This window comes from Theropithecus gelada, chromosome 17 (assembly GCF_003255815.1).
Source record: "Theropithecus gelada isolate Dixy chromosome 17, Tgel_1.0, whole genome shotgun sequence".
Classification (NCBI taxonomy): Eukaryota; Metazoa; Chordata; class Mammalia; order Primates; family Cercopithecidae; genus Theropithecus; species Theropithecus gelada.
Window position 1 is genome coordinate 63922759 of NC_037685.1, and position 27023 is coordinate 63949781.

The 27023-nt window shown below is 43.5% G+C and overlaps 1 protein-coding gene and 1 non-coding gene across 2 annotated transcripts; both read right to left on the minus strand.

The window, feature by feature from the left end:
* Window positions 1-3: 3 nt before the first annotated feature.
* On the minus strand, window positions 4-26481 carry N4BP2L1 (NEDD4 binding protein 2 like 1). The gene is given in 8 exon segments (XM_025363971.1): window positions 4-1620; window positions 2745-2821; window positions 5344-5432; window positions 5752-5879; window positions 13999-14069; window positions 14527-14658; window positions 14660-14732; window positions 26187-26481. Coding segments are annotated over 8 exon segments (1011 nt in total). The 5' UTR covers window positions 26369-26481; the 3' UTR covers window positions 4-1361.
* LOC112611179 lies at window positions 18417-18543 on the minus strand. The gene has a single exon (XR_003116564.1). It is a non-coding gene; the product is annotated as a small nucleolar RNA SNORA16B/SNORA16A family (small nucleolar RNA).
* Window positions 26482-27023: the final 542 nt, after the last annotated feature.

Sequence of the window (27023 nt, forward strand, 5' to 3'; positions counted from 1 at the left end):
TTACCTTTATGATCCCTATTTATTAAAAAAAAGACTGGTAAATAAGCCTGTGATACAGAAAAACTGGTATATTGTTGAGTTTCTTGGCATTTAGGTAATTAAATTTTTTTATTGTTGAATCAAAAAAAGAACCAATGACAAATCCATATAAATGTGATACCATTTACAATTTTTAATAACCATAAAAAGCACCATTATATAGGACACTTAAAATAATTTTTCACAGAACATTAGAAAGAAGCTGTTGGCCAACAAGAAGTAGAGCATACGTCCTCTGTGGTCTTGTCTATCGTGATCTCACGCTAAATCTGATTCCAACCTGTCGGAAATTGATTTGGATTCATAAATTCAGCATCAGTATAAGAAGACATTCCAGAGTTATGAGGACTTGATTGTCTTAATGCCACATAAAACATCAACCGCTCATTTTGTAATGAGCATGGCTTTTATATATCCCTGCATGACCTATATCCTGGGGTGCCTAATTTCTTGCACTCCCAAACATTTGAGCTGCCAACTAATTACACATGTTAATAGGCATAATTTTAGAAGTCATTTAGCTATTCCTTTTAAAAGTTAGTGTTTTATGAAGGCAGGCTTATTTTATTTACACTATTAGCACAACAGCCAAAAGTTATTCAGGTTTAATCCTGCTGAATAAAGTAGAAAAACACAAGGTGTGACTTTAAATAATGATACTGATTTCCCTCAGTAGCTCCTATAGCTATTAAGGATTTGACAGTATTTTTAACAATGATACATCATTAAAATAAAGGAATAACTTCCCAAAGTGTCTACTTTGAAGGACGTTGTTCCCAGATGTATACTTTCTGGCATATTAACATTAAAGGAAAATCAGTATCATAGAGTCGCACATCTCACATTTTTAGATACATAGATTATCAAAATAGCAATGGTGCTAAAACTTTTCCTGCCCCCCCACCACTTTTCTCCACCTTCCCAACTTTCCTGATGGAGATGAATTTCCTGAAAAAATAAATAGATCACTTCAGAGAAAATGGTACTGAAGCTTATATATAATATAAATGCTTTATTTCATCTATGAACCTATGTAAATAATTATGTTCTTGGGTGTGTTCTCAAGTTTTGGTTTCAAATTCTTACCCTAGAGAAAGAGCCTGTTTACTCAAATCTGCAGAATTCCCAGCATCAGACCATGCATATAGAAGCACTTTAACAAATTTTGGTGAAGATAATGAATATAATGACTTTGCTCAGAAACGTTTGAGTTCAGCTATTTAACACTGGAATTGGAGCTCTGACTAAAATGCAACAAAGAATAACAAAAATTGAAGTAGAAACTGACTTCGGAAAATTCTGCATGGCTGTAAGATAGGCCTCTAATATCCATGGTGACAACCGCCCCTTCTGTTATAGGAGCTCTCATTTGTAAATCCGCCGTGGGCCCTCCGGTTTGGAAACTCTGTGTAGGAATTCCAGTATCTGGCATTGTTGGAAGGCAGTGCATTATTCCTGTCCTGGCTTCTGTTCATTCTGCTTGGTTTTTCTGCATGAAGCACACTGTGAAAGGTAACATCGTGTTCATACCGTTCTTTCATTCGGTGGATTTTTTCTCTTGAGACACCATGAATGTTTCTTCTACGTGGAAAAAAGAAATGCATTTAGTTAAGGCAGGATATCACAATGAGTTACTTATATTTCACAAGTCCTCTAGGATTGCAGATATTGCAGTCCCTGTTCTCAGGACTTAGCTGTGGCAAAAGCATAATATCTTGTTCAGCAGTTCTCTTTCAGCCTCCACTCAGGTTTTTCATGCTGCCCTGCACACCCCAAACCACCCTGAGGCTAGCAAGGAGCTAAAGCTTCAGAAATGCTTTGTTTCTGGTCCTCTCAATTACGTGCTTCAAGACATAAAAGAACACCATGAGATTTTTTTAAAATCATACATTTGCCTGTTAATGTCATACATATATCTATCATCTATTTATGTTCATCAGTCCCTGATATATACTACTAGGAGATGCTTATTAAAACAATCTTAAATTCTAGTGGGCAGAAGAATCAACTGGGGATATAGTTAGAAATATAATTATCAGAGATTCCAACTACTGAATGGGGTCCATGAACTCGGATTTTAATAGCCACCTGAGGCAATTCTGATGGAGTAGTCCACAGATCCACTTTGAAGACACTATCTGCCTATTACCATAAGCGGAACCAGCCTTACTCCTAAGAAGTAAATTCTTATCTCACTGGCTATTGTAAGTCAATGACATTATCAAACAATATAGATAGAGAATATCCGAACCCATGCACTCAATCAACAAGTTAGTATTATTTGAACATTTATTGTTGTATAAATTAGAAGCAGCATCTAGATCATAAATGAATCGCAGACTGCTCAACACCTGAAGATCTTTATTTAGCCTAAATGCAAAAACACCACTGACATGTGCAGTCCCATGCAGAGAAAGTGCTTTTCAATGTTCCTTGATGAAGAAGCATTTTAGCAGAATGTTAAATGCATCCTTTTAAAGGACCAAGTCCAAGCCAAGATTTAGCATATAGCATTATATTAGAAAACTGACCCAAAACTAAAGTCTTCACATTAATAATTCCAAAGTTATCAATTTCCAAGAATTACCATTTCTGGCCTGAAAACTACCATGTCCATTTCCAGCCTGAAAAGATTCTTTTGTTCGGTCTGAAATACCTGAAAATAGCAGGATACATAATGAGAAACTAGAAAAACAAAGAAGTACCTTGCTAACTCTTGAACGTTGAATTTCCAGCGAGTGTCAGGTTCTCGGAATATAACTTCATAGTTATTTTCAAGTGCCTGATTTTTCAAAAGTACATAAAACATTGAAGACATAGTATGTATGTTTGGGAATGTTTATGCTGCCATTTAACATTTACTACAGATCTTTTCTAGAACTCCTTTTGTTTTACCAGTAATCCAATGCCTTAATTTATCATAATAAATGCAGTTGTTTCATTCCCATACTTAGCCACTCTTATAATTCTCCATGATAAATTTTGTTCAATTTTATCTAGTATGTAGGAAATTTGTAAAGGTTCTTTGTTTTGGATATCTTTAAAAATAGATGACTGAGCTAGTTTAAAACATCCTGAACACCGGTATGAGCAGTGAACTCAGTGACTTCTCAAAGTCACTTACAGGATTTTTGTAGATTTACTTGTCAGATGCCTTGTCCTATCCCTCATGCCTTCCTTTAGAAAGTGGGAGTACCATAGGAACATAACTGGTGAAATAAAAGTGATAGTCACTTACTTTGTATCAACTTCCCTCCAAAAGTAGCTCTCCCCATTATGCAGTACGATTTGGGTCAATGCACCGGGCCCCGTTTCCTTGAGTTTAGAAAACTATTATAATTTCCTTATAAACATCCAGATATTGTTTGCATTCATAAATTGACTACTACCTTATCTCAAACTGAATTTTCTATTATCACTATAATTTATTGTGTTTATAAAACATAGAGTGGAAAGAGCTAAGCAAAAAGGTTTCCTTTTCATTCTTTACATGGGCACTTCTCAGTTGGGAAGTTTTTAAATAACACAACCGGAAACCTCTCATTTTTAAGTCTAATGAATAGCTGAGGATGCCTGAAAAAGAGTATACATATCCAGAAGATAAAAAGTAAACTGAGGCCGGGCACGGTGGCTCACACCTGTAACCCCAGCACTTTGGGAGGCCGAGGCAGGTGAATCACTCTAGCTCAGGAGTTCGAGACCAGCCTGGCCACCATGGCAAATCCCCGTATCTACTAAAAATACAAATACTAGCTGGGCGTGGTGGCACGTGCCTGTAATCCCAGCTGCTGGGGTGGCTGACACATGAGAATTGCTTAAATCTGGGAGGCAGAGGCTTCAGTGAGCTGAGATCATGCCACTGCACTCCAGCATGGGAGACAGAGTGAGACTCTGTCTCAAAACAAAACAAAAAAGTAAAATGACTTCCCTTAGGCTACTGGTCAGTTAGTCCTTAAGTCTTGGTTTTAAGTGATGGCCTTCATTCAATTGACTCTTCACGTGCCTGTTCATTTCTCGCCCAGGTAGACTCGACATGAACTGAAGTAACCACAAGTGTGCGGCTCATTCTTTACATTCACCGAAGCCCCACAATCTGGGCATAAGTGGAACTGATGATGATCATTAGAGAAAAGCACACCTGTAGGTATGCCAGTTAGCCCCAAATATAAAAAGAAGCCTAACATCGTGAGCCCAGTCTGGACCTATTCACTTCACAATTAACCAGGTAGGGATTCTGCATGATGCAAGGAGGCTACTCCACTGTGCTTCCTGCCCCATTTGTATGGTTCTGGATCCTTCCTCCTTTCTAGACCCAATAGGGAATGAAAACATTATCACAAGAGATGGAATATGTATGAAAAAAGACCAAATAGACTTCACAATTAAAGGATAATGTGCACACTGTTACAGGCATCATGCTGTTCTTTGCTATTCTGACAATGGAGAGCTGAGTTTTATATTTATATTTGCATTCTGTCATCTCAATAAGATTACAGTGTTAATCCTAATTCTGTTTTTATTTTTTAATTTTTAATTTTTTTTTTTTTGAGATGGAGTTTCACTCTTGTTGCCCAGGCTGGAGTGCAGTGGCGCAATCTCAGGTCACTGCAACCTCTGCCTACAAGGTTCAAGCGATTCTCCTGCCTCAGCCTCCCGAGTAACTGGGATTACAGGCGCCCGTCACCACGCCCGGCTATTTTTTTTGATTTTTAGTAGAGATGGGGTTTCACCATGTTGGCCAGGCTGGTCTTGAACTCCTGGACTCAAGTGATCCGCCTGTCTCGGCCCCCCAGAGTGCTGGGATTACAGGCGTGAGCCACCACGCCCGGCCCTAATCTGTTTTTAAGCTAAAATATTCTGTTGCCCTGGAACTCCCAGGCAGCAACAGTACACGGTGTGGAAATCCCCGGCTCACCAGAGGCAGAATGGTCCTGTTGTGACCTGTAACTCCACTAGGAGCGTCATCTAGTTGAGTATTGCTCTGCACATTTCAGTGGGTGCTCCTCTGTATGCCTCGCCTTAGGAAAGTAATTAAGACAGAAAAGTTATCAAGAATTCACACCAAGGACCATTTGCCAAGGACTATTTTTAAATTGTATCCTGAAGTGAGATTAGCATCTCAGCAAACTTCAGCCATTGAACAGCAGAGAAACACTAACATAAAACCTCGTTACCTGCTCCCTGAGAGAACTACTGTTAGCAAATGTGAAATCATGGAACATCAGAAAAAGAGGAAAGAACAGATGCTTCAACTTTCTCACAAAATGTCCATAACTGAAAATTCAGAATGATACTTCTTCCTACCATGACTGCATAGGGCTTCATTTCCCAGGCGTGGAGGTTGGTATTATCAATAATAATGGGGGATATGCCATTCCTCATTGCTTTTCTTGCTGCAACACAATGTTACATAACAGTGAACAACATGCAACAATCAGAGGGAAGGGTGAGCGTAATCTCTATTGGTCATTTTTATTACAGGATGCCCTCATCTCCTCATCACACAACTTCAGTGCCACCTATTTCGGAGCCCACTATCAATAATTTTCTTTCTCTGGAATCTTAAGGAGGTTACGCTCTGGTGTTCTGTTTTGGGGAAAAAAACGGCAGAACTTTCGGTTAAACTCCTTCCATTAAATTTATTCATTCTGCAGCAGCTACAATCTATGTGCACATCAGGGTTTCCCAGGAGTTTGGAAAGGAATTTGTCACCTCTTTTTTGGTTCCATTCATGAGCTTCCTCCAGGAAGTCAGGATTGAACTCATAGGCACCATCTTCCCTGAAGAAAAAATCATCCGTGCTGAAAATCAGGGCCCTGGGAAAGTCATGCTGCAATTGTCTGGAAAGTGGAGAAATTAGAGAGAGAGATGTTTTCAATATTATGTATAGTCTCAGTAGAAATAATTTCCTTCCATCTCTAACATTTAGCGGTTGTAATATTGAGACCACCAGGTTTGGAGTTGTTAAAATGCAGCTTTAAAAGAGAGACGTTTATGATGTCTAGAAGGCATTACTCCTTAGCAGGAGGTGGGAGAGGGCTGAGAGGCGGCAGTGTGTGCTGCTGGTCCTTGAAACTAAGAGGTACAGTCACTGCCGCTGCCTTCTGCAGCAGCAAGGACTGACTCAAGAAGAAACTGAAGCTAAGCTGGGGGCCTGGTGACTGTCTTTCCTCCTGAGCACCAATCCCAGTGCCCATTTCTCTCCAAGGCACCAGTGCCCCTGCCCAAGACCTGCCCATGGATGCCAGACCCCCACATTGCAGCCCTTCCCTCGGCCCCCTAAACTCTGAGCTGGCCCATTTCCTTGGAGCTCTGTTCTCTGTAAGGACCCATCTGAGAAGCTAGTTCTAGTATGAAACGTGGGTAAGTGATGCATGTGCTCTACTAAATGGGAGAAAAGCAAAACGGGAGAAGGAAAGCGACAGAGCCACTGTCCCCTTCCTTCCTACCCTCCACCACTCTGAGCGTAAGTAGGAAATAGCACAGCAAAAAGAAACACCACCATGGAGCTCCCCTTTAAAGCAAAACCAAAACAAAATGAAGATGCTTATTCAGTGCTGCACAAAAGAACTTCAAAGAGAAGATGTTTCCACTTGAAATCTTTGCTCGTACTATCTTTTGGCAGAAGGTGGATGTCATGCTCTGGAGGAACTGGAGACGTCTCTGAGCTTCATTTCCTCATCTGTAAAAACTGAGGACAAACAAACCCAGCCAACAAACAGAAAATATGGTCACGTGGCCATGCTCAGAATAAAAAGATATTTAAAAATCGGAAAAAACGTTGGAGAATGACAAGGGCAGGAAATGCAAAGAGAAAGCAAAGCTATTCAATGTCTTTTTTGTTGTTGGTCTTCTCCATGGAGCAGAATGATCTTTAATCCAGGAAGAATGGAACAAACATGAGGCCTTGGAGCCACAGATGAGTAAGCACTTCAGGTGCCCTGACAGGCTTGGGAGCGTCTGTTTTCTCAACTGTAAAACACAGATAATTATCCCTACCTATTAAACAGAGCTTCTAATCAGGCTGAAATGAGGCCAGTATGAGAAAACATTTTGTACCCAGTAAGGCACTTTACAGAAGTAAAGTGGTGTTATAATAACCATGAGGCCACATTGACCAACCCAGACTGTTTATGTGCCACGGTAATAAACACATCGGAGAGCGCGTGTCAAGTAGCCCTTGAGGTACTGCGGTGAATTAAGAGAGAGATGAAAGACAGAAGTAAAATGCTTCCATTTTCAAAAATGAGTGAATATACATTCCAGAAATGGTAACTAAATAGCTGTCAAAATTCTTCAGAAGCTTGATAGCATTTAAAAAGAAGGCAGCGCAGATCGCTGAAAAAGTAATTCCAAACCAAATGCATTTTCTTTTTTAATGAACTAAACAGTGGCAAACAAGGAAATTCAGTGGACATACTATCTTTGTTTAAACAGGAATCTGACAGTCTCCCTTGATAGCCTTGTGGGGGAAATGCGGCCAGTAGATAATATACTTTAATACCAAAAGAATATTAGTTAATTATCCAACTCATTAAACATTTATTGAGCACCTGACATGTGCCAAGTGCCAGGTGAAGCGTTAAGGTACAGAAAGTAGCTGCTTTCAAGGAATTCATGGCCCAGCCAAAGGAGTCAGCCAGCGCAGCGCACAGAGGAAAAAGCTGGCCCAGCAAAGCGCTGAGAGAAAGGGTCCGGAGGCGGGGAAAGGGATGCAAAGGAGTGATGCAAGTTTGACTTAGTCCCTGAGGGATGAGAAAACTGTTGCCTCTTGGGGGAGGGGCTGAGACACGGGCAGGAAAGAGAGGAGGAAGCGAGTGCCCTAGGGCTTGTTAGGGGAGAAGAGGCTGTAGGGAAAAGCAGAAAGACTCTAAGGGTTAGAAGAAGCAAATCATCTTTGAAACACTGTTTTCAATTCCGACTGCCACACAGTTTAAAGAGAAATTTGGCCACCTTGAAGGTGTCCAGAGAAGAGTGACCAGGTACATACAAGGTCCAGAAACCATGTCGGAGGAGCAGAGATCATCGAAGACAGGCGGAGTGTTTCAGGCAGAACAGATAATAAAAGGGATAAGGTGATGGTTCTCAGACGCTGGGAAGCCTGTTGGGTGGATGCGGGAATGAACTTCTGTGTTGGCAGTTTGGGCTGGGCTCAGGTGGGCCGATCTGCGGGCCTTGCCTGGGGTCCCTGCGGCAGCTGCGTCACCTGACAACGTGGGGCTGGGCAGAGTGCCCTAAACAGGGTCCTTCACAGATGTGGTGGTGCTGGCTGTCACTCCGCAGGGCCTGTCATCCTGAAAGAGCCGCACCCAGGCCTCTTCACAGACCGCGGTATTTCAAGAGAGCACGACAAGAAGCTGCTTGCCAGCGCTTCCGCACCTTGTGTTGGTCAAAGCGAGTCACTTTGCTGGCCCACATTGAAGGGCGAGGAAAGCAGACTTCTTGATGGAAGGAAGAGCAAAGAAAACGTGGCCACTTTAAATCTAGTGCAGATAAAGCCAGTGACACGAAGGGAGGGGTAAGTATAAAGACTTGAGGAACCCATGCTCATAGTTTCCATATGAATGTCTGTTATTCCACTTAAAAGATACGCAAATCGAAAAGTCCAAACCTTAACCTCTGATGCAAACAATTATAGACAGGAAAAACATCTAAGGGTAGCACTGATGCATTTTCAGGTATGTATATTTTATATTTGTGAACACTGTACAGTTTTAAAATGATTTTCATCAATATTATTTAAATAATGAAAGTTGTGTCCAGAGATTAAGTAATAGTATATAATGTGTTTCCTTTATCCTTTGTATACTCAGTTAAGCAGCCATGGTAACTGAATCCAAGATTTTTTTCTCTTTCTGGTCCCAGATTTGATATCCCTTCTATACCTGGTTTCATTTGTTCTCCTATTAAGTCTGCTACTTATCAGTTTTGTTTTGTTGTTTGAACATTTTCAGATTTGAATTTTTCTTTTCATATACATACCCTTATCTGCTCTTGTTTTCCTCTTTGTGGTTTATATTATTGATTGGAAGTTAATACTTTATAATATTTCCTTTAAAAAGACTTTAAGGCATGAGTATCCAATTTACTGTTTGTTTCATGTTTGTTTTATTTGAATCCTATTTCTTTCTAGAAAACAAAAACAGCACATAACACTACTGCCCTTTTAATTACAAAATTTTACCTTAGAGTAAAAGCTAAATGGTTCAGGATCACTATGGGGCAAGAACACCATCTCATCATTACCTGAGACACATCTGACAGTGGCCTCCATACTCTTCCTAACAAACAGGCAGACAAAAATAAGGGTGTTTTTCCACCTTTAAGGCTCTCATGGATTTTTTTTTTTTTTTGGCCTGTATGATCTTCCTGAATGACTTCAAAACTCGTTTTATCTTCACCTAAATGTTAAATTAGCACTAGCAGCCATAGTAGTATGTTGAATAGGCAGGACAATAAAAACTCTACTAGCTAAATAAAGAACTGATTAAACAGACAATCTTGAGATTCTGAAACTTAAGTGGAAGCAATAAATACCATTCCATCAGCTTCAGAAGTGATGAGGGTTAAGCCCCAGTTCTATCTTTATGGTGGTCAGGAGCCTCATGCATTAGGGAAATTGAGAGAATGAAAATAAAAGGGAAAAATAGAAAGGCAATTAATTCCATATAACCTCCACCTGCCACAAACTCCCCTGAAATTCATTTAAAATCACTATTACGAGAGAAACTCAGGGACTAATCTTGATTTCACAACTTATTCTTTTGTGTAATTCTTTATTTAAATAATGGAGAACCATAGAGCTATATTTAGATATCTCTTCAGCCAGTCAGTCACTCACTGAGAAAGTCAGACATTGCATGTAATTTTAACTTGATGCCCAGCTTTTTACTAGGGAAATTTTCAAGCTTGCAAAAGTTAGATGGCATAATATACTCAATCCTCATATACACATGACCAGTTAGCATCATATGGCCAGTCTTCTCTCGTGTCTTTCCTATTTCATTCCATCAGTCACTCCATCAGTGTTCAGTCTCCCTGCTTGTCTCATCAATGTTTTCCTCCAGTTGGTTTGTGTGCATCAGGGACCAAACAAGATCCACACATTGTATTTGGTTGCCATGTCCCTTAAGTCTCATTTATCCTATAGTTTACCCTCTCCTCTTGATTTCCACCTGAATTTCTCCCACCACAACCTTTTAATTAGAAAATATAAAAATCTGTGGAAATGAGTTGAAAAACAGTATACTGAACACTGCTTACCCTTCATCTATGGTCACCAGATGTTCACATTTTGCCTTATTTTTTGTCTCTCCTATATATATTTTTGGAGAACCATATGAAAGTAAATTGCAGGCCGGGCGCGGTGGCTCACGCTTGTAATCCCAGCATTTTGGGAGGCCAAGGCGGACGGATCACTTAAGATCAGGAGTTTGAGACCAGCCTAGCCAACATGGCAAAATCCCGTCCCTACTAAAAACACAAACATTAGCCAGGCTGGTGGCACACACCTTTAATTCCAGCTACTCGGGAGGCTGAGGCATGAGAATCACTTGAATCTGGGAGGCAGAAATTGCAGTGAGCCAAGACCGTGCCACTACATTCCAGCTCCAGCCTGGGTGACAGAGCAAAACTCTGTCTCAACTGTCTCAAAAAAAAAAAAAAAAAGGTAAACTCCATACATCGTGATACTTTATTCCTAAATTCTTTGTCAAGTATCTCTTAAAAATAAGAACAATTCCTTGCATAACCACAATACCATTATTGCATCTAACAAATTAAGGCAGAGTGCCCTAAGCAGGGTCCTTCGCACGTCTGGTGGTGCAGGTTCTCACTCCGCAGGGCCTGTCATCCTGAAAGAGCCTGAAAGAGTGATTAATTCATAAGAGCTAATGTTAGGTGTTTATTTTATTTTATTTTTATGTATTTATGTATTTATTTAGAGATGGAGTCCCACTCTGTTGCCCAGGCTGGAGTGCAGTGGCATGATCTCGGCTTGCTGCAACCTCCACCTCCTGGGTTCAAGCAATTCTCTTGCCTCAGCCTCCCAAGAAGGTGGAATTATAGGCACACACCACCATGCCCGGCTAATTTTTTTGTATTTTTAGTAGAGACGGGGTTTTGCCATATTGGTCAGGCTGGTCTCCAACTCCTGACCTCAGGTGATCCACCTGCCTTGGCCTCCCCAAGTGCTGGGATTACAGGCGTGAGCCACGCTCCTGGCCTAATGTAAGGTTTTTAAATTTAAATTTTTAAAATTTCCCCAATGGTCTAAAGAATATTTTTCATAAGTTTCAAGTACTGCATTTGGTTATTATATCCAGTTAATATCTTTGAATCTAGAACTGTCCTCATGCTCTTTTCGTTTCTCTAGTTGGCATGAGAATGTTCTGCATTCTGGGTTTGTGTGGTTGTTTCATAGTGATTAAACCCAGATTAAATGTTTTTTAGAAGCAAAGTACAAAGGTGATGTTTGTGTACTTCTGATTGCACAAAATGACAGTCTGTCCCTCCAGGCTAAGTTCAATGCTAAGTTCCATCATTTGGCTAAAGCGTGGTGTTAGCCAGACCTCTTCACTGGAAAGGTACCTCGCTTCCTTTGTAATATTAACTAATACGTGGGACAAAACTGTGAGCCCATGTACCGATCCAATTCTCTGTTTCCCTCAGCAATCCTTACATCTATTTCTCTGATCATAAAACAAAAAAAAGTGCAAAAAAGGAGGGAGGTTCCTCTATTCTCCTATCTACAAATAATTATTAACATTTTTGTCTTCTTTCCAGGACTGGAAATATATATATAATTTCTTTTTTTATTTTATCTCTTGTTACATGAAGAGGAACATCATGTAGAGTAGACCAAGTTTCACCAAGCTCTTTCTTTTTTTTTTTTTTTTTTTTTTTAAGACAGAGTCTTGCTCTGTCACCCAGGCTGGAGTGCAGTGGTACGATCTCAGCTCACTGCAGCCTCCGCCTCCCGGGTTCAAGCGATTCTCCTGCCTCAGCCTCCTGAGTAGTTGGGATTACAGGCATGTGCCACCATGCCCAGCTAATTTTTGTATTTTTAGTAGTGATGAGGTTTCACCATGTTGGCCAGGCTGGTCTCGAACTCCTGACCTCGGGTGATCCACCCGCCTAGGCCTCCCAAAGTGTTGGGATTACAGGCGTGAACCACTGTGCCTGGGCTAACCAAGCTTTTTTCCATAGCAAATTATTTCCCACCTTATAAAATATTCTTCTATGACATGATTTTTAATGATATGGCATACTTATTCCTACGGATGTGCCATAATGTAATGCCTAACCAATAACTTAATGCTTGACCAGTGGTCTATGGTTACTTATTTAGTTTGTCCCTACTTCTTTAATTATCAGCAAGATTAGCTTGTGTGTGTATTGATCATTTAGAGATATTCTTTTGTGAACTGCACTGTCACATCCTTTGGTAAATAAAGCCTCCTTATTAGGAGGTTTATCTTTCTTATTGAATATCAATTTTTTATTATGTACAGCAATTGCTTTTTAATTTTGTTTATAATAATCTCTAAAAGTCTAAATTTTAGTTGGGTTCAGTGGCTTTCTTTTCTTTTCTTCTTGTCTTTGATTCCTCTCATGATTGGCTAAGATTGGTTGGTCCAATAAATTCTATTATTTTTTTAAAAGAGTACTAAGCAGTGAACAAAGAGCTTCGCATATATTCTCTCTCTCTTTAACCTTTATAATCGAATTTTATGAAGTAAATCATTTTACTTTTACTTGGTTTACAAATAAAGAAACCAGGGCTTCAAGAGCTTAAAAACTGGCTTGGGTTTCTACCATTTGCATGTGGGGCTGCCAGAACCTTCCCTCAGGTCTACTCAGTCAGGGCACATGGGTGTTACAGACTTTGTGAGCTCTTGGGGATCTGAGAAAGTCTTTGTATGAAAGACAACAGACTAGATGAGAATTACTGAACTACAATCTTTTTCCCACAGGCATTAATATTTTAAATGTAGGTTCCAGTTCAACGTGGGTTCACATGCATTGAACAGAAACCCCAGTTAATGGATTTCTAACAGTGGTGGCTTCAATAAAATTAAAATGTCTATATCTTGCATGTAAAAATCCAGAGGTAGAATCCAGAGCTGGTATCACAAATCCATGATCGACATGGACCGAGGAGTCTAGCATTTTTTTTAGCATGAGGCTTCCATTCTTCAGAGGGCCTCCTAGTGGCCACAGCAGGGCCAGGCTGCACCTCCATGTTCCACACAGCCGAAGAGGCAAGGGGGCCTTGAAAACTAGTTTTATAGTTGGGCACATTGCCACACCCAACAAAGTGTGCTTGCTAAAGAAGAAAGGGAAGTTAACTAACAGCTTTTGCAACAGTCTTTCCAGGATATATCTAGATATTGAATTTTTTTTTAATCATTTCTGAGTCTTCAAGTCAAATATGTTCTACGATATCTTTATTTGTTGCTTTGGTTGTATTTACTCTGGTGATTTTTGGCCATATTTATTTTCACATTTGTCTTCTACATTATTGTTTGATTTTCTGCATTGTGACTCTGCTTATCTCTAATATACTTCAAACTTCTAACACTTACTTTAGATTCTTTTATATATCATTTAACTCCTTTTTAATTTTCTGCTTCTTAATCAACTTCCTTCATATTTCAGACTCCTAATCAGGAGTTTTTCTTTAATCTTTTATATCATAGAGAGGAATTTTTTAGAAAAAATGTAAATATAGAGAAAGACAAAAGAAATAATAAAACACCTGCATACCTACCACCTAGAGCTCATAATCATGAACATTTTCTCATACTTGTTTTGTTGGCTTAAAATTCAACCAACCCCCCACCTTAACTCTGGCACTCCCAGACACCTTTACCACGCTTCTCTCTCCCTTTTTCAACAGCACTTATCACCACCTATATTAACATACGGTTTCCTTAGAGGTTACATCCATTTCCCTACCTCTGGCACATAAGGTCCACAAGGGCAGGATCTTTGTTTTGTTCACTGATGATTCCCAAGTACCTAGAACACTGTGTGGAACATATAAACACTCAATAAATATTTGGTGAATTAAAAAATGAAGAAGCATTACATTTTTTAGATCTATTCATGTTGATATATAGACTTAGTCCGTTTTCTTTAACTGCTACATAGTACTCCATTATCAGCAAAATAATAAATATAGCCAATGTTTATTAAGTGCTTATTGTGTGCTAACCACTATTCTAGAGGCTTTACATTTTTTACGTAATGCTCAAATAGACCTGGGATATAAGTACTGTTATTAATCCCCAACCCCCGTGTTACAGACAAAGAAATTAAGGCCAACGAGTGGTACAGCTGGATTAAAACCTAGGAGTCTGGCCCCAGAGGTGCACATTAAACTGCTGTGCTTGAGCGCTATAAAATAACCACATTTATTTATGTATTTTCTCTAGTGATACTTGTTTGCAATTTTCCAATTTCAGTGAACTTCCTTATGCCTACCTGTTGTGCGTATGTGGACGTTTCTTGGGGATATATAGCTCCAGTGGCATACCTATGAAATCCTTTGCTTATTTTTTGAGAGAACAGAGCAGAGCAGATGCTAAAATTGCCTTTTTTCCTTGAGAATTTTTTTCTGTCTGATAGAATACATGTTCCATGAAGACAGGGATTTTTGTCTCCTTTGCCCACTGCTCCATTCTGACCATCTAGAAGAATGCCAGGCACATGGGAGGTGCTCAGTAAATATCTATGAGTATATTAATGGCTCTTGGCTACAATGCTCTTTTGGCCTAATTATGCAAACTCTTTTTATTCACCCCCACCCCCACCAAGACGGAGTCTTGCTCTGTCGCCCACAGCTGAAGTGCAATGGTGTGATCTCAGCTCACTGCAACTCTGTCTCCTGGGTTCAAGCAATTCTCCTGACTCAGCCCCCTAGTAGCTGGGATTACAGGCATGTGCCACCACGCCTGGCTAATTTTTGTATTTTTAGTAGAGATGAGGTTTCGCCATCTTGGCCAGGCTGGTCTCATACTCCTGACCTCATGATCCGCCCATCTCAGCCTCCCAAAGTGCTGGGATTACAGGCGTGAGCCACCACGCCCAGCTGGCAAACTATTTTGTAAGGCCCCAAGCTGTGTGAGAATTTCTATTTACTCATTTTTGTACAATGAGAATTTTACCCAAACCTTAGATTCAGTTCACCCCGATATGCTTTGGCTGTGTCCCCACTCAAATCACATCTTTAATTGTAGTTACCATAATCCCCATGTGTCATGGGAGGGACCTGGTGGGAGGGAATTGAATCATGGAGGCGGTTACCCTCATGATGTTCTCGTGATAGTGAGTTCTCACAAGATAAGATGGTTTTATAAGGGGCTTTTTCCCCTTTTGCTCAGCACTTCTCCTGCTTCCACCGTGTGAGGACATGTTTGCTTCCCCTTCCACTATGACTGTAAGTTTCCTGAGGCCTCCCCAGCCATGCTGAACTGTGAGTCAATTAAACCTCTCTCCTTTATAAATTACCCAGTTTCGGGTATGTCTTTATTAGCAGTGTGAGAACAGCAAATTGGTACCACAGAGAGTGGGGCGCTGCTGTGAAGATACCCGAAAATGTGAAAGCAACTTCGGAACTCGGTAACAGGCAGAGACTGGAACTAATGGAAGGGCTCAGAAGGCAGGAAAACGTGGCTAAGTTTGGAACTTCCTAGAGACTTGTTGAATGGCTTTGACCAAAATGCTGATAGTGCTATGGACAATGAAGTCCAGGCTGACGTGGTCTCGGAGATGAGGAACTTATTGGGAACTAGAGTAAAGGTCACTCTTGCTATGCAAAGAGACTGGTGGCATTTTGCCTCTGCTCTAGAGATCTGTGGAACTTTGAACTTGAGAGAGACAATTTAGGGTATCTGGTTGACAATTTAGGGTATCTGGTTGAAGAAATTTCTAAGCAGCAAAGCATTCAAGAGGAAGCAGAGCATAAAAGTTTGGAAAATTTGCAGCCTGATGATGTGATAGAAAAGAAAGCCCCTTTTTCAGGTGAGAAATTCAAGCCAGCTGCATAAATTTGCATAAGTAACGAGGAGCCAAATGTTAATCACCAAGACAATGGAGAAAATGTCTCCAGGGCATGGCAGAGGACTTCATGGCAACCTCTCACATCACAGGCCTGGAGACCCAGGAGGGAAAAATGGTTCATGGGATGGGTCCTGGGCCCCCTAGCTGTGTGCAGCCTTGGAACTTTGTGCCCTGCTTCCCAGCAGCTCTGGCTGGCCATGGCTAAAAGCAGTCAATGTACAGCTCAGACCATTGCTTCAGGGGGTGCAAGCCCCAAGCCTTGGCAGCTGCTACATGGTGTTGGGCCTGCGGGTGCACAGAAGTCAGTAACTGAAGTTTGGGAATCTCCACCTAGATTTCAGAAGATGAATGGAAATGCCTGGATTTCCAGGCAGAGGTGTACTGCAGGGGTGGAGCCCTCATGGGGAATCTCTGCTAGTGCAGTGCAGAAGGGAAATGTGGGGTCTAAAGCCCCCACACAGAGTCCCCACTGGGGCACTGCCGAGTGGAGCTGTGAGAAGAGGGCCACTGCCCACCAGACCCCAGAATGGTAGATCCACCGACAGCTTGCACCTTGTGCCTGGAAAAGTCACAGACACTCAACGCCAGCTTGTGAAAGCAGCCAGGAGTGGAGCTGTACCTTGCAAAGCCACAGGGGTGGAGCTGCCCAAGGCCATGGGAACCCACCTCTTGCATCAGCATGACCTGGATATGAGACATGGAATCAAAGGAGATCATTTTGGAGCTTTAAGATTTGGCTACCCTGCTGGATTTTGGGTTTGCATGGGGCCTATAGCCTCTTTGTTTTGGCCAATTTCTTCCATTTGGAATAGGTGTATTCACCCAATGCCTGCACCCCCATTGTATCTAGGAAGTAACCAATTTGCTTTTAACTTTACAGGTTCATAAGTGGAAGGGACTTGCCTTGTCTCAGATGAGACTTTGGACTTGGACTTTTGAGTTAATGCTGGAATGAATTAAGACTTTGGGGGACTGTTGTGTTTTGAAATGTGAGAACATGAGATTTTGGAGGAGCCAGGGGCAGTCCCCACCCAAATCTCATCTTGAATTATAGTACCCATAATCCCCATGTGTCATGGGAAGGACCCAATGGGAGATAATTGAATCATGGGAGCAGTTACCCTCATGCTGTTCTCATGATAGTGAGTTCTCACAAGATCTGATTTTTTTTTTTTTTTTTTTTTTTTTTTAGATGAAGTCTTGCTCTATTGCCCAGGCTGGAGTGCAGTGGCACGATCTGAGGTCACTGCAATCTCCATCTCCCAGGTTCACGTGATTCTCCTGCCTCAGCCTCTTGAGTAGCTGGAATTACAGGTGCTCGCCACCACGCTTGGCTAATTTTTTTTTCTTTTTTTTTTTTTTTTACAGATGGGGTTTCACCATGTTGGCTAGGCTGATCTTGAACTCCTGACCTCAGGTGATCTGCCCGCCTCGGCCTCCAAAAGTGCTGGGATTATAGGCATGAGCCACTGCACCTGGCTGATCTGATGGTTTTATAAGAGGCTTTGCTCAGCACTTCTCCTTCCTGCCACCATGTGAAGAAGGACATGTTTGCTTCCCCTTCCACCACGATTGTAAGTTTCCTGAGGCCTCCCCAGCCACGCTGAACTGTGAGTCAATTCAACCTCTTTCCTTTATAAATTACTCAGTTTGGGGTATGTCTTTATTAGTAGAATGAGAACAGACTAATACAGCCCTTAAAGGAGACTGACGGAGAGGATTCTTCTTGGATCCCAGCACCTCTGAATGCTACTGACATTATCCTTGAAGACTTTAAACTGGGACATAGAAAACAGATTGCATGGCTCAGCAGCCTGAGAGCAGGGCAGGAGCCAAGCTATAGATGACATGGGCAGTCTCCCCTGAGGCCAGGTGTGGCCGGACCTGGGCAGTGCTGCCACCCACTCCACCAGGGCCAAGTCCTGTCCTTGGAGAGTCGGACCTCAATCACTGCTAGCCTCAAGTGTCCCCAAGCCACAGTGATGGAGACAGAGGACTTCATGGCTAGGGGGACTCAGGGAACAGTTCCCAGTCTGCCCTACTTCTCTTACCTTTACCCCTCATACATCCAAAGTAGACCATGTTTGTGAGATCCAAAGCCAGATTCCCAGGGAGCCCTCATTCTCATTTGTCAGTGTGGTCCCACAAACTCTACTGAGCAGAAATTCCTTTCAGTATCTTGCATGTGAACAGCCCCTTTTGTAGACTCTTACAGCTGTGCAGGTTTCACCTGTGTTTGTGTTCTGTTGGTTCAGTCACAAGCAGAATTGGGGAAGGAATCAGGCACACCTACCTCAGTACTAATTTTTTTTGGCTGTCTTTTCCCAAAATGTCATAGATCAGTTACAGATAACAGAAGAGTAACTGTACAGGAAAACTGTCACTTTGGGCTGTCTGTGCTGCTTAAATGGGAAGGCAGCTGATTCTTTGATCCCAATTTTTAAATTTCTTCTTACTGTGACTATGAGGTAAAGGAGCCGGCACATCAAACATTTTCACCTGCAACAAATAGGAATCTTTTTTTTTTTTTTTTTTGAGGCGGGGAGTGTTGCTCTGTCGCCCAGTCTGGAGTGCAGTGGCCGGATCTCAGCTCACTGCAAGCTCCGCCTCCTGGGTTCACGCCATTCTCCTGCCTCAGCCTCCCAAGTAGCTGGGACTACAGGCACCCGCCACCTCGCCTGGCTAATTTTTTTTGTATTTTAAGTAGAGACAGGGTTTCACCATGTTCGCCAGGATGGTTTCAATCTCCTGACCTCGTGATCCTCCCGCCTCGGCCTCCCAAAGTGCTGGGATTACAGGCGTGAGCCACCACGCCCGGCCAGGAATCATTTTCTTATGCACCAAATTGAGAACTTTGGAATGAGTGGCTCTATTCTTTCTTTTTTTTCCCCCCCTCGTCTGTTCTCCACATCCCATTCATTCTATTTATTTTATTTTGTTGAGATGGAGTTTCGCTCTTGTTGCCCAGGCTGGAGTGCAATGTCACAGCCTGGGCTTACTGCAACCTCCGCCTCCCAGGTTCAAGTGATTCTCCTGCCTCAGCCTCCCAAGTAGCTGGGATTACAGGCACCTGCCACCATGCCAAGCTAATTTTTTGTGTTGTTAGTAGAGACAGGGTTTCACCATGTTGGCCATGCTGGTCTCAAACTCCTGACCTCAGGTGATTCCACCTGCCTCAGCCTCCCAAAGTGCTGGGATTACAGGCATGAGCCCCTGTGCCCAGCCTCATTCTTTTACATTTCTCTTTATGTGAATAATCTGCTCTTTGGTTTCGTTCTTTACTCAAGAGCCATGCTGACATCCAAGCTTCCATATCTTAGGAAGCATCTCACATTGCGTTTCATTAACAAATCCATTCATCAAATGTTGAGTAAAGGCCTGTGATGTGCCTGGCCTTCTTTTAGGAGCCGGACAGAATAAAGTTCCTGATCTCGTGGAACCTACATCATATCTCATGAAGCTTATGTTCTAGTAAAAGAAATAGATAATAAATAAATATACGTCAGGTGGTACCAATGCCAGGAAGAAAAGAAAGCCAAGGTACAAGGCAACAAATGGTGGTAAGAAAGCCCCTTTCAGGCCCTCTTCTTCAGCATATCCTTAAAACATGGGGAAAGAGTGCTGGACAATCCTGGCTATACAATCATACTTCAGCAGGACTCCCCAATAGTTGTGAAAGGGATGTAGGTATGTTTGTCCATGAACTTCCCTAGTAATATAAGACCACTCTGTGTATTATGAAATCCCCTGGGTCTCTCAAATGTCTGACTCTCAGATCCTAAAACCCTCATCTATAAAATAAAAATGACTACATCCCAAGGCTATGGTGAAGATTCAATAAGCCAGTGTCTAACAATGGCCGGGCAGACAGTCAGCAGTAACCATGTGCTGGCTTTTCTTTCCCCATGTCTCCCTTCCCCTTTCCCGGACTCTTACCTTGATAAAAACAGTCTTCTCCCCAAGCCATACACATGATCTGACAGAGAGCCTTATGAAGGAACAATTAGAAGGCAGACTCATTTTTCTTTATTATAAAATTTCCTTAATGCCATAGAGCCTCAATATCTTCAGATAACTTGGCATGACTAGAAAATAATTTCTTGGGTTCATCTAGAGTCTGAATGGCCTTAGGCAGGTGCTATTATGTAGAGGAAGGTTCATGAAAATGCCATGAAGGAACTAAGGCATTGACTTATAGATATCCTAACATGTGAGCACATGAGAAAGAGACATGAGACCTGTTTGGGAGTTGGAAGTTTACTACCACATCTCTCTCCAACACATCATAACCAGGATAAATATGGAAACTTATTAAAAAATCTAAATCTCATTTCCTCCCATTGCCCTCAATGTTACCATATTAATAACGAAAATAAATTCTCTGGTAATATTTTTTATATTATGAGAAACATTAATATTGACAAGAGCTTCCTTACCCTGACAGTTGAAATCCAGGTTAACTTAGCCCCCTTATAAGGCTCTTAATTGTTTTTTCATTATAAGACAAGTCAAAATCAAACTCATTACGCTTTCACCAGATCACCCCCACTGCGGCCTCTTCTTTTGGTGTACACAAAAAAGCTCTCTGTTAGAAATAGGAGAACACATCCCTTTGACCCTGATCAAGATGTTTAGCTTCTTGATGTCTTGGGCTCAGACCAGATGAACTCCAAGGGAGTTCCTGTACATCTCCTGAACTTTTCCTATGAAAGTATTCTTCCCCTATTCTTCCTTCCTTCATCCATTTCTACTTCCTCTCGGGTCATAATCCACACCTGCAATATCGGATTGCCCAGTTCAGCAGGGTCTTCTTCCATTGTTCCAACAGCTCCAGGAATGTGGTTGTGGTGAATCTCCTGTATAGCTGGGCAATCTTTCCTCATACAGCCTCTCCAGTGAGCGAGGACAAGCACATACCACACTGCATATTTGCACTCTGTTAAATAGATGCAGCTTTTAAGTCCTCATTCATCCCAGCCTCCAGAGAGAGGGTAAGGACAAGGACTCCTGGTAGTGAGGAGAGGAGATTTAGGACCCACCTTAGGCAAATTGTGAAAAATACAAAAAGCTAGTAGTCATTTTCCAAGTAGACCTAGATGACTAAAGATTTATCACCTGTCTGACCCTCCATTTTTATATTCACAGAGTTGGAATACTGCCAACTTTCTATTTTGATCTTGCTTTTATTAATGAGAGCCCTGGCCTCATAAAGAAACACACCAGAGTCCAGGCCTGCTGGCTAGGAGCACTGTGGAGCAGAGTATTCTTTGGGGACCAACTCTTCACTACTTAGCCAATCTAACTGGCCCCTGTTCTCACTGTTTCTCACATTCCACTGTTTATTTGGTTGTAAAGTACTTTTCTCCCCATCTCTGCCTTACCATTGCATCACATTAGAAAAGCATCCTTTCACTTCTGTGCAAGGCTCTACAATTAAAAGAAATAATGGAAAGGTACTTCTCATGATGGAAAATTCCATGTTATCCAGAGATACGAATAAGGAGAAAAGACAGCTGTCAGCGAGCATCCTTTGAGCCTAACTGAATCCATGTTACAAACCATTTGTGATGGTGCCAGAAGGAACCAGAACATTGCAAAGGATGCAACATGCACTACAATGTGGGTCCCCTGACTTTGCTTTGATTGAAATGTAAAGACTCAAAAAAATTCTGGAACACTGAAATAAGATTGACAACTTTTAAGTTTTCAAATGAGATCATTAAAAAACAAAGAAAGGCTACCCGCTATTATGGCCATTTCATTTAAAAGATGTTTTAGTGGTATGCCCATACAATGTAATATTTTATTGAGATATAAAAATAGTAAAGTTCTAACACATCCTACAACATGGATGAACCTTGAGAACATTAAGCTACATGAAATTAGCCAGACACAAAAGGACAAATACCATATGATCCACTTACATGACGCATGTAAAGGAGGCAAATGCATAGAGACAGGAAGTAGCTGAGAGGTTACCCAGGGTCGGGGGAGTGGGGAATAGAAAGTTACTGCTTAATGGGCACAGAGTGTGTTTGGAGTGGTAAGAAATTTTTGAAATAGATAGTGGTGATGGTTGTATAACATTGTGAGTGAAGTTCCACATAATACAATGCCAGTGGATTGTATACTAAAAATGGTTTAAAATGGTCAAAACTGGAAGGCATTTTCATACACACAGTGGAAAGCACAGAGGTTCACCCATGGATGCTTTCATTGAGGTAGCAGAAAGGACAGGTGCAGTTCCAGGTGAGTTTGTCAGCTGAGCTGTGAAAGAGAGAGTTCTAGCTCATCTGCTGAGAATGAAAGGGTCTTGGCATTAGATCTTACTTCTTCTGACAACAGCTCTCTACTCCTTTGTTCAGCCTTTAATGCTCTCCATGATCTGGTCCTGGGCTTACTTCACCAACGCACTCACTACGATGAAGCCTTCACTTCAATCAAGCTTGGGAGCACACCCAGCTCTCTGCCACCTCCATCTCCTTAGTCGGGCTGTTGTTCCTTTTCCTTGGTTCAGCCGCCTCCTCCCCATCTTCAAGGCCAGCTCAAGAACCGTCTCCATGTGGAGAAGATCCTTTCTCCCTAATTAGCCTTCATCCTCCTCAGCCTTGACCACCAATGGCATTTGAGATGCCACTCCCCACTGGCCCTTACCCACAGCAGTGGGCCGATTACGGCTTTCCATTGGTTAATCCTGGGCAGGTGCCTTCTCATACGGAGCTTCCCTAAACAAGTGCTAAAGGTCTTATAAGTACTCAGTGGATACCCACCTCGGCCTCCCAAAGTGCTGGGATTACAGCCATGAGCCACCACTCCACCCTCCAATTATTTCTTAGGATTCCTGGAAGTAGAGCTTACAGGTCAATGGTAAGAACCTATTTTTAAGATGCTTTTTAAATGAAATACGGGTGATAAAACAGATTTAGGGTACATGCTAATTTTTTAGTACTTGGATGTGCTCAAAAAAATTTTAACCAGTTAAAACTCCAACTTTTAAAAAATAAATTCAAAGAATTTAAATAGATGTTTTTCCACATTCCATCCACTGCAAACTATGAAAGCATGTAAAAAGCACAGAAATCTAACATTGATTTGGGAGACAAGACATATCCTAATTTCAAACAATTTTTTATTAGTTCTTTAATCAAATGAGAAAAAAAGGTTAAACAGAAAAAGATGAACCCACATTTGTAGAAAGCAATTTCCTCCAAATTTTAAAGAAAAAAATTTTATTCTAAGAAATACATATTCATTATAGAAAATTTGGAAAATACAGAGAATAGAGAAAACATGAATTTCCCAGAATCCAACAATACACAGATAACCTTACAGTTTTACTATTTTCTATACACGTGTATTTTTAAACAATTTGCTCTTTTCTTTTTCCCCACCCTACCCCCCAAAAAAGTGGGGAAGGCAGCTCCTGGCAGGCCACACCTGAGCCTGCCTCTCCACCATTCCATCCTTGCCACCCGGCCTCCCTTCCGCTGAGCTGTGGCCCGTTTCCTCGCTTACGTCCCAGACTTTTCTATAAACACACAATCCACCCCACGGCATGCCAAGGCTGCTCTGCCCCCCGAACTGCCAATGCCCAGCAAAACGGGAGGACTCAAAGTCAACTGCCAAGCTACCTTCTTCACTCCAGAGCCAGGCTCCAGGAAACACCGAAGATTTATCTCAGCTGACCAACAACGGAAGCAGTAAGTAATACCTCTTAAAATGTATATAGCACTTTAAAGTTTAAAAAGTCCTCCCACACACATTTAATCTTCACAAAACCCTCTGAGGCAAACAGAACAGATATCCCCATTTAACAGAAAAGGAAACCAAGGCATAGAGGGGTTGGGTGAAAAGCAAAACTAGTGAGTGGCTGAGCTTGGATGTGGAGCCATAAACTGACTCCAAGGTCAGAGCTCTTTAACATAGCCATTATTAGCAAACTATTTTTAATCTGACCACTGGAAATTAAGAGTCAGAAGGATCTGTAATCCTCTAATCTAGTAGCCTCTTAGTAGTCACATATAAGGAACATAAGGCCCGGAAAAACTAGATGATTGACCAAAGTCGCCAGCTAGTAAGTGACGTAGTAGGTCTGAAGGCACAGTCTTCAGACTCCCAGGCCAGTGCTCACTCCGGTCGTCCCTAGAGAGAGAGAGATGGTAATAGGTGGTCTCTAATCGGGTGTCTTCTGCTTAGCCAAATGTCAATCAGGAATTAAAATCCTAAAAGTGTAGAATGTTAGAGCCAGAAAGGACCCTACGGACCACTCAGGCAACACCCTGGCTTCACAGATGAGGAACATGAGTCCAAGCCCCGATGTTCCATTCTGTGTATCTTGCACCCATCATGTTACTTCGCTTCCCAACACAGTCAGAAATTAAATCTGGCCAAAGATGTTTACTTCCTTCTTTGACACTCAGTATGAGACAGGCTACAGATCAGCAAAGCGAAAGTGAAATTAAACAGGATTTGACGTTCAGAAGATACTTGGCTGGTAACGGATTTACCCACCATGACTGTATCACAAAATAACCAACCTCTGCTGGGTTCCAAGGAGGCTCCCCGATTCTGCCTCTGTCCTCCACCTCCCCTCCCCTCCCCAGTGAGCCAGAGAGGGTTTACTGAAATGTGTCTCTGGTTTAGGAAAGGGTGCCCACGGTCCTCCCCAAGTCACATGGCCCTACAATTTGTGAAAATGTAGCAATACTCTGGCCAAAGGCTTCTACTCCGCAAGGCAACCAGGAGCACCTCCCCAGGCTGTCCCTCCTCCTAAGGCCACTATCTCGGCACCATCGAAATCCGCACGTGACTGTCCATCACCTTGATTCTTCGGCAGTTCCTTGGTCCCATGGCTAGCCTTGTCTCTCCAGTGAGACGGGAAGCCCTTTGAGGGAAAGGGACCACTTCCTCTATTGAACAACTACGTGCCAGACAATGTGCTTGGCAGGGTAAGACATGGCTCCTACCTTCAAGAAACTTACAGAAGGATAAGGAAAACCATGTGCAAAAAAAGTAAGTGCAGTCACGTAGATGTAAACAGGAAGCCAAGGAGCCCAGAAGAGGGGCATCTACTGGAGGGGTGGGGTAGATGCCTGGTCTTAAAAGCCAAAAGAAGGCGGGAGGGCAAGCCAGGCAGGAAGGCCAGCGTCAAGGAGAGCAGCGGCTTTGTTTACAGGAGATAAAAAACAGTTCGAAGTTGCTGGAACATCAAGCGCAAGGCAGGGAGCGGTGGGAGTTCAGGCTGGAGCGGTGGGGCCTAGCAAGGTGGCCGCAGGCACGAGCCCGCGTAATTCCCAGTAGCTAGGTACAGGGAGGGCCGCTTACGCAATTCGCAAGTGAACGAATTTGGGTGCTCATGGCGAGGCTCTGTCAATGACGGTCGGTGGTGGCGCCGCCAGCCCCCCATCCCCCGTGCACCTGTGCGCCTTCGCAGCTGCCAAAGCAAACGCAGGCTGCCCGACTTCGCCAGATTTTCAAAGCGGGCCGCCAGCCCCGGGCCACGGCCACGGCCGCCCCGGGCCCCGGCCCCCGCCCCCGGACCCCTCGTTTATCCGCTCGGGTTACAGCGCCTGTTGACGCACTGTGGCAGCCGCCTGCGCGCCAGCGGGGCCCGGTGGTTTTCTCTGCAGTCGTCACCAGGTTTTCCCGAAGAAGAGTCCCTCCCGACCCGGGGCTGGGGGCGGCGAAGGCTGCCTCGGCCCGGCTGGCCCCAGGCGGGGCACGGCGGCGGGGAAGGGGCCGGGGCCGCCAGGGCGCAAGGGGCCGCCGGGGCTTGCGCGAGGCGCAGTACCGGGAATCCGTCCCCCCGGGACAGCGCGGCGGGAAACAGGAGAGCGCCCTCTTCTCCGTGCCCGCGCCCCCAGGCGCCAGGGGTGACAGCGGCCTCAGGGGTCGAAGGAGGCGGCTTGGGCTCCCCGCGCTGCGAGACTCAGGCACGGACTGGGGCTGGGGCCGGGGCCGGGGCAGGCGCCCGCAGCGGGGGCGCAAGCGGCGCCCGGGAGCGGCTTGGGGCAGGGGCGCGCTCGGCCGGGGCGCTTGGTGGCCCCGGGCCCGCGCACTGGCGCCCAGACCGCTGTCATTACCTGGCCAGTGTAGTTTTCCCGGAGCCCGGGAGGCCTCGCAGGAGGTAGAGGTGTTTCCTAAAGCTGTGGCGGCGCGGAGGTGTCCCCCGCGGGGGCGGCCGGGGCGGCCGCTGCCGCTGCTGCTGCTGTTGCTGCTGCTGGAGGCTCAGCCTCCCAAAAGATTGAAGGAAACTGTCCTCCATGGGCAGGAGGGCTGGCTGCGAGAGCCCTGGGTTCCCTTTCCTGAAGTCACGGTCTTGGCCAAAGCTGTTGTTTTTGTGACTCTCCGGCCATGTGATGGATAGAGGGGCGGGCGCTGGGAGCCCAGCCCCTCCTTTCCACCCGCCGGAACCGCGCTGCGTGGGAGGGGGCGTCCCTACCTGGAAAGCTGGGGACGCTGGGAGACTGACAGCCCGGAAAACAAGGGTGACGCACCCACCCCCACCTCGACCCCCGCTCCGACTCCTGGTGCCCTTCACCCTGAGGGAGGGGAGGGGAGGGTCCCCGTCTAGTGAGTCTCTGGGACACTTTCCCGGCCTGGAAGCCAGGCCTCCTGCCACAGCCCTCCCCAACCCCAGCCCTGACCTGCCTAAACCCTGAAAGTGAAATCATTTTAGTTGATGATTAATGAGCTGCCCGGCATTGTAAATGGCAACAGTAAAGGCCATTGTCTTCCCCGATTTGTGGGCACCAACATCTGGCTGGCGTCCCAAGGGCTACTACCACTCTCCCAGGGCCTGTATCTTTTCTTGTTTCATCTTTCTTTAGCAGCCTGCCAAAAATATTATTAGAAAGCTTTGTTGCCTCTACATAACTTTGAATCTCTTCTTCCTCAGAAAAAGCAGCCATAAAACTCAG